The sequence below is a fragment of the Diadema setosum genome, chromosome 7 (genome assembly GCF_964275005.1).
Source record: "Diadema setosum chromosome 7, eeDiaSeto1, whole genome shotgun sequence".
NCBI lineage: Eukaryota > Metazoa > Echinodermata > Echinoidea > Diadematoida > Diadematidae > Diadema > Diadema setosum.
In genome coordinates, this window is record NC_092691.1 from 542,175 (window position 1) to 560,756 (window position 18,582).

The 18,582-nt window shown below is 37.1% G+C and overlaps 1 protein-coding gene across 1 annotated transcript in view; it reads left to right on the plus strand.

Annotated features, from left to right (window-relative positions):
- LOC140230534 (scavenger receptor cysteine-rich domain-containing protein DMBT1-like) overlaps positions 1-13,467 on the plus strand; it is an 89,069-nt gene extending 75,602 nt beyond the window's left edge. The window contains exons 17-20 of the mRNA XM_072310676.1: positions 7,302-7,622; positions 9,845-9,861; positions 11,667-11,970; positions 13,214-13,467. Coding sequence (XP_072166777.1) covers positions 7,302-7,622; positions 9,845-9,861; positions 11,667-11,970; positions 13,214-13,467 — 896 coding nt within the window. The remainder of the gene's footprint in view (positions 1-7,301; positions 7,623-9,844; positions 9,862-11,666; positions 11,971-13,213) is intronic.
- The last annotated feature ends 5,115 nt before the right edge of the window (positions 13,468-18,582 follow it).

The window sequence follows — 18,582 nt, forward strand, 5'->3', positions numbered from 1 at the left end:
TTTCGAATATATGGCGGCAATTTTGAATTGAGAGATACCAGTGACCTGGAAAAGAATTCGATCTACTAGTAACTAGGACAATTTGGCACATTCATCTAAGGCGCTTACCACAGTATTATCTATGTTTTTCTATGGCGGCCATCTTGAATTTCAACATGTTCATCTAAATTGAACCACAATTAGGAAACAGCTGTTACTGGAACGTTGGAAACCACAAGCATGTGCATTCTTGAAAATTTGATTCTTCTACAGTAATTGCAACCTGAGATATTGGTAAAAACGCTATGACTGCCATTTTGAATTTCAAGATGGCAGCCTACAAATTGTATCAAAGCAATCCACAATATCAGAAAAGATATATCAGAATGTGTGACATCACAACCATTCATTTTGCACCAAATTTGAAGCTTCTATAATGCTCACTTTATGAGATATGTGCCAAAATAAATGCATGCTATGGCGGCCATTTTGAAATTCAAGATGGCAGCCTACAAATTGTATTAAAACAATCCACAATATAAAATAAAGATAAATCAGTGTCTGACATCACGACCATGCATTTTGCACCAAATTCGAAACTTCTACAATGCTCACTTTATGAGATATGGATCAAAATACAGCCATTTTGACATTCAAAACGGCAGCTGAAGACGTGGTTGGAAAAAATGGAAAATATGCCCACCAAACTCACTCCACGGATACATAACCTAAAATACCGGTCAAGTTCGAATATAGGGGCAGTCCAGCAAGTGCAAGGGTCAATGGTCAATGAACTTTACCTTATAAGCACTGAACACACCACTGTGATGTACTCTCAATAACTTTCCAACGTTTTGAGCTACAGTTTGACTACCAAACACACACTTTAGGTACATAACCTGAAGATGCCTGTCATGTTCGAATATGGGTAAAGTCCGACAATGTCAAAGGTCAAAATTTCAACGGACTTCCCCTGATAAGCACTGTACTCACAGTATTCTGGTGTACTCTCAATAGGTTTCCACAGACTTGAGCTATGATCACCAAACCCACACCATATAAGAAGGCTACATAACCTGTAAAGATGCCTGTCAAATTGGAATATTGATGAAGACCACCAAGTTCAAAGGTCAAATTGTCAATGATGTTTTTCCTTATAAGCACAGAACACATAGTCAAGAATATTAGTGTGTTGTACTCTCAACCACTCACAATAACTTTCCATAAATTTGAGCTATCACCACTGAAATCATTCCACAGGTGTTTAAAGGTCTCGTTTACCTTTGGGAGCAGTGATATAAAATGTTCAAGATATCACTTTTGATGCATAATGTGTTGGTCAGTTGTCATGGTTGTATCATAAAACATCATACCACATAACATTTTTCCGATAAAGCCTAAAATATAAGGATATATCACTATTTTCCATTTGACGGTTTGATTTGGAAACATTCTTATTATTACTATTGTTCACATTTTTATATTTAACAATACTTTTTGATTATACTGGTTCAAATTTTTGCATTGGTTTGTTTCTATGCCTAACTCAAATTTTAGAACTATTTTGAAGCACTAATGCTGGGTTTTTGTTTATCTGCAAAAGGTAAATTATGCCTTTAACCTAAAATTGAAGACCTGAATATAAGAACGACCCAAGTCCAATTTTTGGCCAAATTCAGTTTGACATGGGAAATTGTAGCTTATGCAAGGACTCATCTTGTGTATAATGATAAATACTAATTACCCCCCGGAAGTGCCTGAAATGAATGAGTCAAATCTTATATCAATGTAAGAATGAAGGACTTGGGTCATTCTTGCATTCATATAATAGCGCCCTCTCTCATCCTTCTCTCATCTCTATAGCAGAATATCATGTTTATGAATCAAAGAACGACCCAAGTCCATCACACAAAATAGCCTCTCTACAATTAATGTAAATGTTAATTGTCATAATAATATATGTTCTAATTTGTATATACCGACCGTTTACAATGTTGCCTTCCCATCACAGTGAAATAGAATATTATTGGACAAATAAAAAAGATATGAAGTTTTTTTTTTAGTTTACTCGAAATGGTCTTCCATGGACTTGGGTCGTTCTTATATTCATAATATACTCAATTCTCTGTCAATTTCGCATATCGATGAATTCCAACAAGATGATGTTATAATGGTTAATGAACTTTACCTGATAAGCACTACACACAAAGTATTGTGGTGTACTATCAACAACTTTCCACGTCAGATGCGACGAGTGAGAATCCTTTTTTTTTTTTTTCTTGGACATTATTACGAATGTCTGCGTATTGACTGCAGACATAACACCAGGGAGTGTCGTCGGAATCATCCGGTTGGTGGAGGCGGTGCATGGGGTGGCTGGCTCAGAGGGTAGTGTAATCTGTCTTGCAGTCAAATAACACGGGCTCAGGCGCGGGTACGATTCCCACTAAGGAGGTGATCTCTCACCTCCATGTTCCCACTGATTCAGTTTCATGCTAATAGTACGGTCTGCTATGTCGAAATATTGGATCCCGTGAGATTTTCGTGCCAAAATTGATTTTTTTTTAGCTAACTTGGTCACTTTGGGGGTGCTGAATCCAAAAAACTTTGGTTCCATTTTTTTCGACCAAGTCTTCAGCCGCCATTTTGAATTTCAAAATGGCCGCCATAGCAAACTGTATTTTGACCCAGTTCTCATAATGTGAGCAGCATAGAAGGTGCAAATTTGATGCAAAAAGCATGTTTATGATGTCAGACATTCTGATAAACCATTTCCTGATATTGTACATTGTTTTGATACAATTTGAGGGCTGCCATCTTGAAATTCAAAATGGCCGCCATAGTTAAATGTATTTTTACCTGTATCTCAGGTTGTAAACATTATGGAAAGTATGAATTTGGGGCAAAAAGCATACTTATGATGTCAGACATGTTAATATAAACATTTCTGTTTTAAATGATGGATCATTTTGGTTGGCGGCCATCTTGAAATTCAAAATGGCCACCGTAGCGAATGTAATCGGGCCTATATTACATATCGTATGCAGTGTGTAAGGTTCTAACTTGGGGCAAAGACCATGCTTATGGTATCAGGTTTTCTGAAACATCTTTTTCTGAAATGATGGTCCACGTTGATATTATAGGGGGCCATCTTGAAATTCAAAATGGCCGCCATACCAGAATGTATATTTTGACCGACATTTCATGTTGTAAACAATACAGAATGCTCACATTTCGGGCAAAAACTAGGCTCATGATGTTGAACATTCAGATGCACTTTGATCCCCTCCCTAAAATCGCAGATCATTTTTGAGGCTGCCATTTTATCATTCAAAAATGGCTGATTTTCAGCTAATAGGCCTATCTGTGGTTACAAGCAACTTTTAGGCATATCATTGTTTATAGTGGTGTACATTGTACATTCTTTTACAAACACAAACACACACGCACACATACCAATATACATTCTGTAATTGGATTATTCGCATTGACTGCCACTCTTGAAATTCAAGATGGATTTCGACCCATATTTGGTGATATAAGATCTTTACCCTGCAAACTCAAGCATGCTGGAGCACTTTCATGTAGGACCTACACTTGTATGTGTACGCCAATCACTTCAATGATATTATTATTGCTTAGGCGGGACTGCTTCCTGTAGGTACACTACCATTTTGAAATGCAAAATGGCTGCCATGGGAAACATCACTTTGACACCAGAATCATGTGATTCTGGTGACAAGCAAATGACTTTCAAAAGAGCCTAAATAACTGTGTGTGAGTGACTAAATGCCCCCATTTTAGACGATTTGGTTGTAGAGTTTTTAAAAATAAACAATATTAGCCGTGTACTAGAAAATTTATCGGAAATTCACTGTAATAGTTAATGTCTTCTAGGCTCATTTCCTGCATGTGTTTTTGGAGTCACGGCACTTGTACAGGGCTGTACACAGTGGAGAATTGGTTATAAATTCTTCCAGAAACAACGACTCTTGTATTTCTTGCCATATGAACATGATAATGAATTCTGAGGCTACCGTTGGTGAGGGAAGCTGAAAGCATTTAATTGCACAGTTTATGTATATCCGCTGAAAATAACTACAATGTACCGTATTATATTCCCCTGTAAGTAGAGACACAAATTAGATTGTGAATGTTTACGCGGTTTGTTCTCTGGATGTGTTGTATCAAGACTCTCCCAATTTCTGGAAGGCATGGACTGTGTCATTGCACATTCTGCATGATTCAAGGCTTAGAAAATTTTTGATCCATCTGCTCTTTGAGACATCATCACATTTTCAACTTCAGCCTGTGCCATGAAAGGCATGACCAAGCAGACCTTTGTTTTTTTTCGCAACAATTGGCAGAACATAATCTCTCAACAATGTGAATTGTACTTCATCATCTCCTTTTCCAGTGATGGAGCAGACAACATGCGATTCAGTATTAAAAGTAAAGCAAAGATTCACCAGGAGAATGAAAATTTCAGTGTCTATACGTAATAATCATCGATATCTCTGAAATTCCCTGTTGCTCTTGAGGTAGCATCTAATACAATTATGCAATGGAATGAGGATATCTGCTTCCTCTTTGTGACAGGTGACAGCTCTCAAGGCATCTTTGATGAACCCTTTGTTTCTTTTTTCTCCGTTCTGTGTTAGATGGAATTGACTGATCAGTATTTCAACTTTCAGGCTGATTATTTGGCTCAGTTTTGTGGGTTTCTAAGGCATGGGTATGAAAAATGAACCTTTGTTAGTGAGAATGAGGAGAATGCCATAAAAATTATTGTGAGATGAAGAGTGATTGTGGAATTACTTAGAACAGCAGAACTTATAACTTCCGATAATCGCATCGTTCAGTAATGACTGAATAATGACAGGTATATCAGACTGTTGTACCGGTAGAATTGTTATAAAAAGGTAGGTGTATTCAATTGCAAGAGCTAAATGTCTGACCTTTCTCATATTATCCCAGACTGATTTTTTTTTTTCTTTCAGATACAAATTCTTTGTACAGAACATGAAAACTTCCCTTTTCATCTCTTTCTAGAATATCCTCCTTGAATGTGGGATACCTGATAGCCAAACACCACATTCATCAGTGTAAATGCATTGACAATATTTTTTAGATTACCCTCGTGTGATGGTGTTCTAAATTGTTGAGGAATTCTGATGCAGCCAAAGTGCCACAAAACTGAGCTATTATTGCTCTTTGTATTGATAGTTTTAGAATCAGTAGCGGTACAGCAGTAAGCATCTTGGAAGTCTTGATTGAGGATGACCCACACAAGCAATTGACAAGAGCAATCAGGAAAAACCTCTTCATTGGCATTCCTTATTCATTCTGTTATTTCAGAAATACATTCGGCAATTATGAGCTCCCTGATGAGTTGTTTTATTTTGTGGTCAACAAACAAGCTTGTGAATGGGATGTCTGGTAGGATGGGTGGCATTTCTTGCCATTGCGAGACTCTTCCTTGTATGTCTTCATTCTCTCGAGGCAGCATCAAGTTTTTGAAGATCACCTTAAATCGTATCAATGCTTAATAACTGGGATTAAATTGTAACTATTAACGAGGTTCAACGACACCAAATAATGTTTTGCCTGAGAGGCAAAAACAAATCGCTTGTACGCGAACCACATATCCGCTTGGCTATTATGGGACGTGGGATGATGTAACGCTTAGGCCTACACGCTTGCCCAAACTTATGGGAAGTGGTATAGGACCCCCTCCCCTACCCCATCCCCCTCATGCAGTTTTTGCCCCTCAGGATGGCTTGGTGACGTCATTGGAACCTCGTCCTTACAGTCTGAATTTATGGTGGCCATTTTGAATTAAGAGATGGCTGTCGTTCTGCGTGAGCTGAAAATGAATTCGGTCTAACTAGGACAACTTTGGCAAATTTATCTAAGGCACTTACCACAGTATCATATGTTTTTCTATGGCCACCATCTTGAATTTCAAGATGGTGGCCTATCTAATGATCCACAATAGGAAACAGCTGTACTAACGCTGGACACCACAAACATGTGCAGTACTGAAAATTTGATGCTCCTACAATAATTGCAACATGAGATACAGGTAAAAAACACTATGGTGGCCATTTTGAATTTCAAGATGGCAGCCTTTAAATTGAATTAAAATAATCCACAATATCAGAAAATGATATATCAGAGTGTTGACATCACAACCATGCATTTTGCACCAAATTTAAAGCTTCTACAATGCTCACTGTATGAGATATGGTTCAAAATATTGTGTGCTATGGTGGCCATTTTGAAATTCAAGATGGCAGCCTACTAATTGTATCAAAACAATCCACAATATCAGAAAAAAAGATATACCAGAGTGTCTGACATCATAACCATGCATTTTGCACCAAATTTGAAGCTTCTACTTAATGAGATATGTTCACTTAATGAGATATGGATAAAAATACAGTTTGCTATGGCGGCCATTTTGAAATTCAAAATGGCGGCTGAAGACGTGGTCGGAAAAAATGGAACCAAAGTTTTGTTGATTCAGCACCCCAAAATTGACAAAGTTAGCCAACAAAATCAATTTTGGCACAAAAATCTCACGGGATTACATAGTAGCCTCTACTATAAGCAATGTGTTGCCTTAGCATGTGTCGTCCCCTTAAGAAGATGCAAAACACTCTGTCTTTGGATAGGACAAAAAAATGGAGGTCCAGTGTAAGACATTGAAAGAGAAAGAGAGAGTTAAAATCCACGCTTTCCAGCCTGACGTCTTTCTGAGGTATCCAAATACAGCCAAACCTTCCATGGCGCCAAAGAAAAAGTAGAGTAGGCCCTGCCTGTTGTTGCTGGCACTTTTTCGTCTCCCCTAGAATGGCAGTAACAGACATGTTTGATTGTATATTGGAAGAGTATTTCCGTTGAGTAGGTACTATAGTGTACCTCCATTTCTTTTCTGACTGAATGTGTAAGTGTGCGTGTAGCTATGGACTACATGTTTTCTTTTTCATTGATCATATAGGCATGACAGAATATGAACATACTCTTTACTTAATCAAGTTATCAAAGTGCATGTCCAAAATCAATCATTATTTTGGTTTATAGTCTGTTAAAAAAAACCAACTTCGATTTAACTTGCACCTTAGTAAACGCCTGGTTTATGAGGTACAAGAAGGTAGGATGTTACTGACAGGGTGAAGGCAAGTGACACTGCAAGCCATTAATAACTATAGACTCATCCAACCATTAAAGTCAGGTCATAGAAGTATATTCATATTATTTGCCATGTGATAAGAGATAACTGTTCCCTTTTCATTGATATTTGTTCTCGTTGGCCTCAGAATACTACGGAGACCTCAGACTATCCAACGGATACTCCTATTATAACGGTAGAGTTGAGATCTATGACGGGGACCAGTGGGGAACGGTCTGTGACAATGACTGGGACGATGACGATGCCGAGGTCGTTTGCCGACAGCTCGGCTACAGCACCAGCAACGCGAGGGCAAGAAGAAGTGCATACTATGGGCAAGGCAGCGGACCAATATTTCTGAATGAAGTGGAGTGCTATGGCTGGGAATCATCTCTGACCTCATGCCTCAATAACGGCTGGGGCAATCATGATTGCCATCACGGTGACGACGCTGGGGTGGACTGCGGAAGTAAGCTAGCACTAAAACCCTGATTTCTTGATCACAATTATTTGATAAATAAAGTGCACGCAATACGCTTTGCAACTACCGATGATGCATGAAGATACCGGCAAGCCTCGATGAAACGATTTTTGCGCGAAATCCTCTTTATTTCTTGTTGTGCTTTTTTTTTTTTTAAAGCTGTAAGCAGCATAACCCTTATGGAACAAATAGAGTGTTACTGCACTGTGTTTACATGGTTAACTATGTGAAAAATGTGTAAATATAGTGTGTTCACAGTGTTACCACAGTGTGAAATTGCAAACTATGTGGTTCACCACATACAACTCACATAGTCATACACAGTGGTCACAGTGTGTCATATGCTACAGTATGTGGACATGGTGTGATCATGGAGTTATCATAGTATAAATTTTCAGACTATGTGGTTAACCACATACTTATCATATGGTGACATGCAGTTACCACATAATAGCCATACAGTGTATTGCAGTCTATGGTAATAGTGCCTCCACAGAGATGTCACAGTGTGAAATGATGGACTATTATGTGGTTTATCTCCTACTAGCCACAAAGTAGTTTACAGTAAATGAGTTACCACATGATAGTCACAGTGTGCTACATATTTCAGTTTGTGGGGAAAATGTGTTCACGTAAGAGCACAGTGTGTATTTAAGACTATGTGACTCACCACATGCTAGTCTCATAGAAATCCCATAGTGTTACCACACTGTGTTCACATAGTTAACTATGTGTAAAATGTGTAAATACAGTGTGTTCACAGTATTGCCACAGTGTGAAATTACAAACTATGTACAGTTCACCACATACAACTCACATAGTCATACCAAGGAGGTTGAAGAGATGGAGTAACAACAGAGTTATTCCCTTTGATCTATGTTCGAAGCCGCCGCTCAAAAATATTTGAAGCATGTGCCAAACAGGAGCTGCCGCGCCGATACGAAGACAATTGACTCGTGTCTCATTGCATAATCGCCAGCCACTTTCAAAGGAAGAGATGTCTTTGTGATGGTAATTAATTTTCGCTATCCCTTCTTATAAAAGCTAGGTGGTACAGACACGAGGATGCGCGAACAGAAATTGAGGAAAAAAATGCTGAAATGAAAATGAAAATTACTCGACTGGGCATACGCGGGCACTAATCTGATATATCTATCAATAAAGAATTATACTTGAGGATTATTACATATTAGTTTCATTTGGGGAAATAAAGTCAAAAAGTGATAAAACCAGCTTTCCAGGATGGTACAGTTTTAAACATTTTCACATGATACAGCTCTGATTTTACACTTTTGTGCAAGTTTCTGAACGGAATTGACTTTCGTTTTACATGCTTTATTATTAAGTGAAATTTCATTTCATTTAATAAATAGATAAGCAAAACATGGCCAACATTATGATAACGTTCAAAATGAATCTTCAGATAGCTCAGCAAGACGGCGGCTTGGAACATCGATCATCAAAGGCGCAAGTGCACCTGTGGAATTCTTTTGTACATCAATAGAAATCTGACAACTGTTTGAATAAATTACAGCCAGTTGGAACTCCATGTATAAAACTTCCTTGGTCATACGCAGTTAACACAGCTTACCATATAATGACCACAGTGTGTCACATACTGTAAAAAGTGAAATTTGTGTGCCCACAGAGTTGCCACAGTGTGGAATTCTAGTATATGTGGTTCTTCACAGAAAGTCACATAGTAATCACAGTTGCTACAGCACTTGCCACACAAAAACCACATTGTGTCACATATTGAGAGAGCCGTGTGGCTCAATCGCCTAGCGCACTGCATGTTCATAATATTGCAGAGTGTAAGAACATTTTGTCCTCCGATTTGTCACAGTGTGAAATTCTAGATTATGTGGTTTTTCACCCATGTACCACAGGTTACCACAAAATAACCACAGAACGTGTCACATGTTGCAGCATGTTGAAATGTAGTGTTGCAGATTTGTGGCAGGATAAACCGACCCACAAGTGAATGGCGATGGGGTATGTCATTAAATTTATGAAACAATATTACTGGGAAAACATTCATTCACAATTTGAAGGGGACAGAGGATATTCCTGTGGTATTTTGGGACATATATCACAGGACAATACCACACAGCAGTACCACACAGGAGTGCCATACAGCAAAACCACATGGTATCACACAGCAGTACCACACTGCAATAGCAAACAGAAGTACCAAACAACAAAACCAGAGAAATTACAACAGAAAGTACCACAGAAAAATACCACAAGAATATCCTGTGGTATTTTGTCACATATACCACAGGACTACCACAGGACAATACCAAACAGTAGTACCGCACAGGAGTACCACAAGCAAAACCACATAGTACACATATCGCACAGTGCAGTAGCACATAGCAATACTTAATAACACACAGCAATAACACAATAAGGCAAACCCGCACAAAATATGAAAGAAAAACCACAGAAAAATACCACAGGGTATTCTTGTGTTTGTTTGGTTTTTCTTATACGAAGAGTTTGTTTGCAAAATCCGATAAGTCCATATTTGCCAAATGGAGATATTTGCGATTAAAGGTCAAGAAAAATAAGGATAATAATAAGAAAACATTTGCTTCTTTTGACCATAACTTCAAAAATGTACCTTTATATGTAGTGACCAATATATCATTCAAAAGGTATCATTTTGTACTTTATGACAGAGACCGTACTTCAAAATCTTCAAAAATGGACTTACCGTTTTTTGCGAACAAACTCTTCATTTATACCACAGGACTATCAAAAGACAATACAATGTACCACACAGCAGTACCTCACAGGAGTATCACGAAGCAGTACAAACTGGAATAAAAAACAACAACAAACAAACAAACCACACACATATTCTATAATCTAATTGATAGATGAGTTATAATGTGAATTATAACAATTGATTTGAGCAGTATTTAACCTGGCCTATGCTCCTACATATATCCTATCAAGTGGAAGTACTGAGGTATAGTTTGTGATACTTCATGTGGTATTTCTGTGGTATTCCTGAGGTATTCCTGTGGTACTCCTGTGGTAACTCTGTGGTAACTCTGTGGCATAAATTTTTACGTAGCTCATGAATATTCATAAAAAGCAATCAAAATTTTAGAAAATACATAAAAGATTTCTATTTTTAGAGTATTTATAATGGAACTTACTTTGAACTTTATCAAAGATTGTTTATTAATGTTATGATATTCCCAATGTCATAAATTTTTATATGAAATTTTATTTTTATATCTTGATAATAAGATATTGTCTAATTAGTGACCATGCCTTAATGCATTACGAATAGATGGCCTATGTACTGATACACCCGATGACTAACTAGGAATAGGACGACTATAGATCTATTTAGGGCTAGAATGGTAGTAGAACGTATGAGTTGTTTGAGGTTATATATTAGGAGAAGGACAGGACGTGGTTGTATAGGTAGGGACATGTTTGTCCTGAAATTCATCACTCGCCTATTAGGTAAATTCTGGTATACATGTACATGTATATGACTATTGATTGTCCCAGATTTTTTTTTTCCCGACTGTGGTTGATAAAACAGAGTGAAAAACTGTGGTAGATAACACAGTATGGGATGCCTCAGTTTGGCATACTGTGTTACCTATACCACAGTTGTATCCACCTGTGATTTTCCACAGTGTTATAATTACACACTGTGTTTCATACTGTGAATCACAGTGTGTTTTACTATGTGGCAACACTATGACTGATCCATAAGGGAAGGCCCGCCTTTAACTCTGTTTGATGTATATATATACATATATATATATATATATATATATATATATATATGTGTGTGTGTGTGTGTGTGTGTGTGTGTGTGTGTTTTGATAAATGAAATTATTGATGTTCTTAACGCATTCTATGCATCTAAAACAATAACTCCCGTACATTCTAATAAGAAAAAAAAATCAAGTTATAAAGGCATGAATGAATTAAAGAGTGTATTTATTTTGTATTTGATCAGGTTGGTATGACTTCACTACCTATTATCCTTGGACCGAGGTCCGCCTTGTTGGAGGGAATAGGTACTACGAAGGTCGCGTTGAGATCTATTACAATGGAGCCTGGGGCACGGTGTGCGATGATAACTGGGATGACGTGGATGCCCGGGTCGTCTGCAGACAACTCGGATATTCCACAGATTACGGGCGGGCTGTGAGTGGAGGGACGTACGGAGAAGGAACGGGATCCATTCTTCTTGACGACGTTGAATGTTACGGCTGGGAGTCGAGTCTAGCTAGCTGTCCCTCCAACGGATGGAACAACCATGACTGTGAGCACTGGGAAGATGCTGGCGTCAGTTGTGGTAAGCAATATTGCAGTGTGGTTCGTTAACGATTAAGACGCGGATTATGGAACTAACTTTGTTAGTTACAACTTTATTGTGTATTATTGAAAATCAGCTAACCATTCATACACACCCCGAAATTTCGTGAATTTCGGGAAGAGCAAGTCCTAGTCCCAACCCCCGTCACGAAAAAAAAAAAAAAAAAGGAGAGAAAATGAAGGGAATAACGAGAAGAAAAAGACAGACATTATCTCCCTGAACATGATGCTGTCGTCATTATGATTATGTCAGTGATTCTTTGAATTACCCTTTACTGTTCTTGTCTGTTAACAAAGACTTTTGCATATGCACCACAAATAATAAATATTCACTTTTTAAAATCCTTATTCAATTCTCGTTGAACAGTCAGTGTGTAGGCAAATATTTCTTGAATAGGTGCCCCCCCCCCCCACCGAACGATCAAAATTCTACCAGCAGTAATATTGCAACAAAACAATCAACGTGCAATTTACCAGCCTATTTTGCCTTAAAACATGGTGAAAAAATCAATTAAAAATTCTAAGAATCTACCTAATTTCATTTAGCCGAATACATGTGGAGTCATCACACGAGCCCGACAATCCGAGTCATACGGCCCATGAGCTTGACATTGAAAAAAAAAAAGTTCATGAGTCATACAGCTCACGAGTCATACAGCCCACGGCCACGACTCCAGCGTTTGAAAAAAAAAAAAGGCCCATGAGTCCGACATTGGGCAAACATAGCCAATTAGTTCGACACTTGGCCAAAAAACAAAACAAAACAAAACACAAACAAACAAAAACAAAAACACCACGAGACCGACGCTGCGTACATTAAACCCCATGATGTTTAGTCGGTCTCGTGAGCCTTTTTTGCCTGGTGCTGAGCCCGTGGGCTGTATGACTCGTTAGCTGTGTAACTAATGGGATGTACGTCTCTTGGGCTGTATGACTCGTGGGCTGAAAGACTCGTGGGCGTCGGACTCGTGATGTGCACCCACACATATTGTGCGTATCACAACTATAGTATCCAGTTTAGCTCTAAATCGTTTGTACCATTCGTAGCCCTGACAGGAACTTACGCTTCATGATTCTCTTCTTTCTGATGTCATATGAATGTTATCTTTCTTAATTGTACTTCTCGTTTTATGTTATCTTATATATCAACAATGAATATCAGCATACATGGTTATGATAAATAAAAAAAAAAATAATGCTCTGATTCCTCTACTCCCTTGAAGTGGCTGAGACAAACCATAAAGTCAAAGTGACCATGACCGTCATGGCAGTCGGGCTCTTCATCGTCTTGGTCATTGGTATCGTTGCTGTATGTCGAGTGGGATGCAGGAAAAATGAGGTCACCACACAAACTGCATCTCAAAGCATCCCTCTTAACCCAGTGAACTCCGCCGCCTCTGACACACAATGTGTTGATATCCCGACGTCTGGAGCTCCATATCCTATCACTGAACCTCAGCCACAACCACAGCAGTAGGTTACCTCCTCTGAAGAATCCACCCTCTGAAAAGGGTACTTCACTTGGATGGCGTCTTTCTAAAAAAGCAGAGGACGGAAGTGGACTTTATACCATGGAAAGTTCTGACAGGTCCCGCTCCTGTCATTCCAATTCAGTTTGTCTTTCAAATGATAAATTCTCCAATTAATATGATGGTAACCAAAATAAAATTTATACTGCTAATAATTTCAATCATCTATATAGGCGGGTTATGAGAATTAAAAGTTTGTTTACCATTGGGAGCAGTGATTTAAAGAATGTTCGAGTTATCTCATTTGATCCATTTGTAGGTCAGTTGTATCACGAAACATCCTACCACAAATATTTCGTAATAAAGTCTAACATATAAGAGTTATCACTATCTCAATAATTCATGACAGTAGATGGTTTATTCTAGAAACAATTCTTTTCATATTTTGTATATTTAACAACACTTAACATTGATTATACTGATTAACATTTTACATTAGTTCTTTTGATCCTTTACTCCCATTTTAGAACTACATGTATGTTCAAGCACTAAAGCTGGGTTTTTGTTTCATCTGTAAATGGCAAATAATGCCTTTAAGAGAATGAAGAAAATGAAAGATAGAAAACAAAAATGATAACGTAAACGTTATGTTGCAAAAGCCATTGGATCATATCACATGCAACGTTGAAAATTATGTATCTAGACAAAATCAAGTTGAATGAGATTTTTCTTTTTAAAGTATAACTCAATCAACAGATTCTTTCTGTATCATACACATGTTGATACTCACTGTTATTACATTAATATTTCATGCAATATAGGATTGTATACTATATATATATATGTATATATATATATATATATATATATATATTTGTTTGAAAAGTTTGTTTGAAAAGATTTTATTTTCTGCATTTCATATTTTCTTTCAGAATAACAAAAATAACAAAGGCAGGTTCAATTACACAAATACAATTCTGAAAATTATTGACATATTACATAGTAAGTCATATTTTGTATGTAAAGACAAATGAAACGTTAATTAACATACAAAATGTTTATATGGCCAATAATGACTTAATTCACAGTACAATATATAATATATACATATGATGCAGAGGGCCGCCGTTATAAGCCGTGCTTGAACAGACGGACAGCCAGAGTTAAATTACCATTTTTTATTATAGTACTTGAACACTAATACAGATGGGCCATGTTAAAGTGCGTGTAAATCCAGTTTTATACAATTACTTGGTAAACAGGAGCGGTGCCTGTGAGTGCGTGTGCAGGTGATGAAGCGCGAAAGTGTTGATGGTCAGCACTTCTAAGAAAATGATTGGATATGTTATGATATGGGCGAAGGGTCAAGCAGCAAAGTAAAAGAAAAGGAAAAGGGGGTGGACCAAATATTGCCTTGTTGTTGAGTATAAGAGGTACATGTTTAATGATTGCTGTACCGTATGATATTGTGCCAAGAAATATTTCTTTGTATTTGCCTTAAAGGAATAGAGAGATGTGCACTGTTTTATGTGGAGAGGGAGTGAATTCCAAATATCAGGCCCGTTATGCCGAATTGATTTTTGAGCTAATAGGAGTTTAGGGTTATTCAAATGGAAATCATTACGATGGCGCGTGGGGTAAGCATGGACATCCCTGTTAAGGGAAAATGCGTTGTGGAAGAGTGGGAGTAGATTTTGCGTGTATTTGAACATAAATATTGCTGTTTGAAATTTGTGTATATCGTCAACTTTAAGAACTTTTAGTCTAAGGAATAATGGATCAGTATGTTCTAGATAATGTGAGTTGGTACATATTCTTATTGCCTTTTTCTGTAAAAGAAAAATAACATTTACTTTGGTTTTATTACAGTTTCCCCAGACAACATTACAATAATTAATGTACGGTAAGATTAATGCATTGTATAACATAATGAGTACTTTTTCCGTTACAAAATATTTTAATCTCCGAAGTATTCCAATCGCTTTGGATATTAATGTGGTTATATTGTCAATGTGGTTATTCCAATTTAAGTTAGAGTCAAGGGTTACCCCTAAGAACTTGGTTGATTTTTTTCCAATAATGGGCATACCATCAATAATAATGTTATTAGGCATTATCGGTTGCAAATGTGAAGTATTGAAGTTTATAAAACACGTTTTATATGAAGAGTTTGTTTGCAAAAACCGATAAGTCCATTCTTGAAGATTTTGAGGTACGGTCTCTGTGATAAAGTACAAAATAATACCTTTTAAATGATATCTTGGTCACTGCATATAAAGGTACATTTTTGAAGTTATGGTCAAAAGAAGCAAAAATTTTCGTATCATTCTCTTTATTTTTCTTGACCTTTAATCGCAAATATCTCCATTTGGCAAATATGGACTTATCGGTTTTTGCAAACAAACCCTTCATATATTGTTTCTTTTCTGCCTCTATGATATAGAGATGACATATCTTATGAGGAGAAACGGTTCATCAAATCAATACTTTCACACCGGGTGTATTACAAATGAGTAGAAAACTGTACTCTCGATTGTAAGTCATAATACAAGAAAATCTGCTGGCGTGCAAGTTTAAAGACAGAAATGTTGACAGACTGTAATTTAGATATAAGTCACCTACCTTCCTTCTTTGTAAAGTTGCTTAACTCAAATAAGGATGTGTATTCCAGTATCGCTGCACACAGGCAGGGAAGACCATTAGATTAACCCTTTCTGTGCCATGGACATTGTGTATCGCTTTATAGAGTTTAGTTACCGATCGGCACTCAAAGGACACAAAGGATTAATCTCAATATAGCAAATAATTAATGCTAGGCCAGAAGCATGGAAGTATTTGTTGAATGGAATTTATGGTGTAAACTCCTACAATCACTTCCAAATATAAATAAGAAACCTTCTCTTCTTAAATTCTAAAGGAGATGTCACCCAAGTGTCAGTAGATGCCGCATCTACAAGTATTTCTTTAATTTGTGATTCTGCCTTCCATACGTGCCTTAGATTCTTCTCTTATGTGCTTTACTATCACACCCTGTGTATTATATGCTGATACAGCATTTGCCTTTAGATTCTTAATACATGTACATCTGTATGTGCTTTACTATCACACGCTGTGTATTCCCTGCTGATATTATCTTTTTTGTTGGAAGAAAGACTAATAAAAATATCTGTATCTGTATCTGTATATCTGTATCTGTATATAGCATTTGGTACATCAACGCCGTGTAATCAGTAATGATGCGCTGCCCGAACGATATTTTATTGAGCTGTCGAATTCTTGCTGATTGTGATTTTACCAAACTGACATTCAAACCAAACCACGTCTTTTTCTCTCTTGTCTGTTCTTCTTAATTCTTCTATTATCTATTTTCATTCATTTCTTTATTCCTTCTCCATTGCTCTTGTTTTTATCGTCCCTCCTTTCCTCTTCATTGATTTTCCCTCTCCCATATATTCTAGCTGCAGTAGATTATTTTTCATCTTCCATCCACATCACATTGACATAACAAAATACCTTTTGAGTTTGTTGTTTTATTTCTTCTTTGTGTTTTTGTCCATTAGATGTCCCAGATATGCAGTATATAGTATGTATGTACTTGGTATTTTGTTACCAATGATAAAGATTCTCTCGGTAATGTAAGGTTATATCACCCTTGATGTGCAAGCATGACTCATGCATTGACTTTTGTATTCATTTTGCTACGCATGAATCAGGTCAATTAATCGTAATTGCTATGATTCCATGCGAAATATCCTCTTAGTAACCCAAAGCTACATCTTTATCACTTGGCTCTTGGCCCCGATAGTTTCTTTTTGAATAAACGTCTACACATGACATAACATAAAAAGAAGGCTTTTCTAGAACTAAAGACGTGTGATGCAATTTGGATATAAAGTGTCGTGTTCAGTATGTATAAACAAGAAATAATTTTTGCAGTATTTCAACGATATACTCTGAATCTGACTATCTATGGCTCTGTAAACTCTGCATGGCCCCCAAATTTCTTATCAGTCTGATATCAATTTGTATAAAGCGAGGGGGAGGAAAATGCTTGTATCCATTTCAAGTCTGCGTTCTTATGTCGACAATAATTATGATTTATGAATTGCCCTCTGTTACAGTCCCAACACACATACACACTCACACACACACACACACACACACACACACACACACACACAAGCATACATAATATAAATGCTTATGTTATGTATGGTTGTTTGTGATTGTATGTATGCAAGTTTATATTATTATGTAAGATTGATGCATAATATTACACTCCTATCTGTGTAATTATTCTCTGCCGTCTCTGCCTCTTTCACTGTCGTTATTATTTTCACTATTGTCTTGATCATCACTATATTTTTGTATATGATATCCATGTTTTGTATTCTGTCCGATTTGTCCTCAGTCTTGACAAAGGGCAGAAAGCCCGAAAGCTTGAAGCAAAATCACTTGTCTACCGCCTCCTTACTCTCGTTATATAAATAGAAATATATATAGAAATAAACCGTTGGTGAATACAGCATGAACTTTGTTGCAGATTTGTTACTTATCTTTTTATCTTGCCAACACGTGGACTACCTTATCAACATATATAAACACATATCTATTTGTGTGTGTGTGTGTGCGTGTGTGTGTGTCCAAGGAAATAGAACGGTAAATGCCTAATAATGAGCAGACAAGGATCGCACACATTTCTGATTCCAAGTATAAAAAAAAATCGTAACATATTTAAAGCATGTTTGGCTTTGTCATACAAGGCCTGAGAAAAGCATGGAAAGTAAAAGGCAGAGTGTATGATAATGTTATTCTTACGTGCATCCCTGCATAGGCATAAAATCACTGATAATATAACTCAAATGAGCTAGGAGAACGCATTGAACAGGACTTGATCCGCCACTCAGACAGAATGGAATTCACACCGCATTACAAACACGGCTTATCGGCGGGGTTCAAAGGTCCTCATGCATTAATGATTACCTGATCCTCATTAAAATCATATAAAGGTTGAGCTGCAAGCAATCGTTATCCCTCACACTGAAGTCCTGAGTACCATCAGTCTTCCTACACGTAATTAAAAATCTATAAAGAGCATGTAGGACAAGGTGCCTTGTAACAAC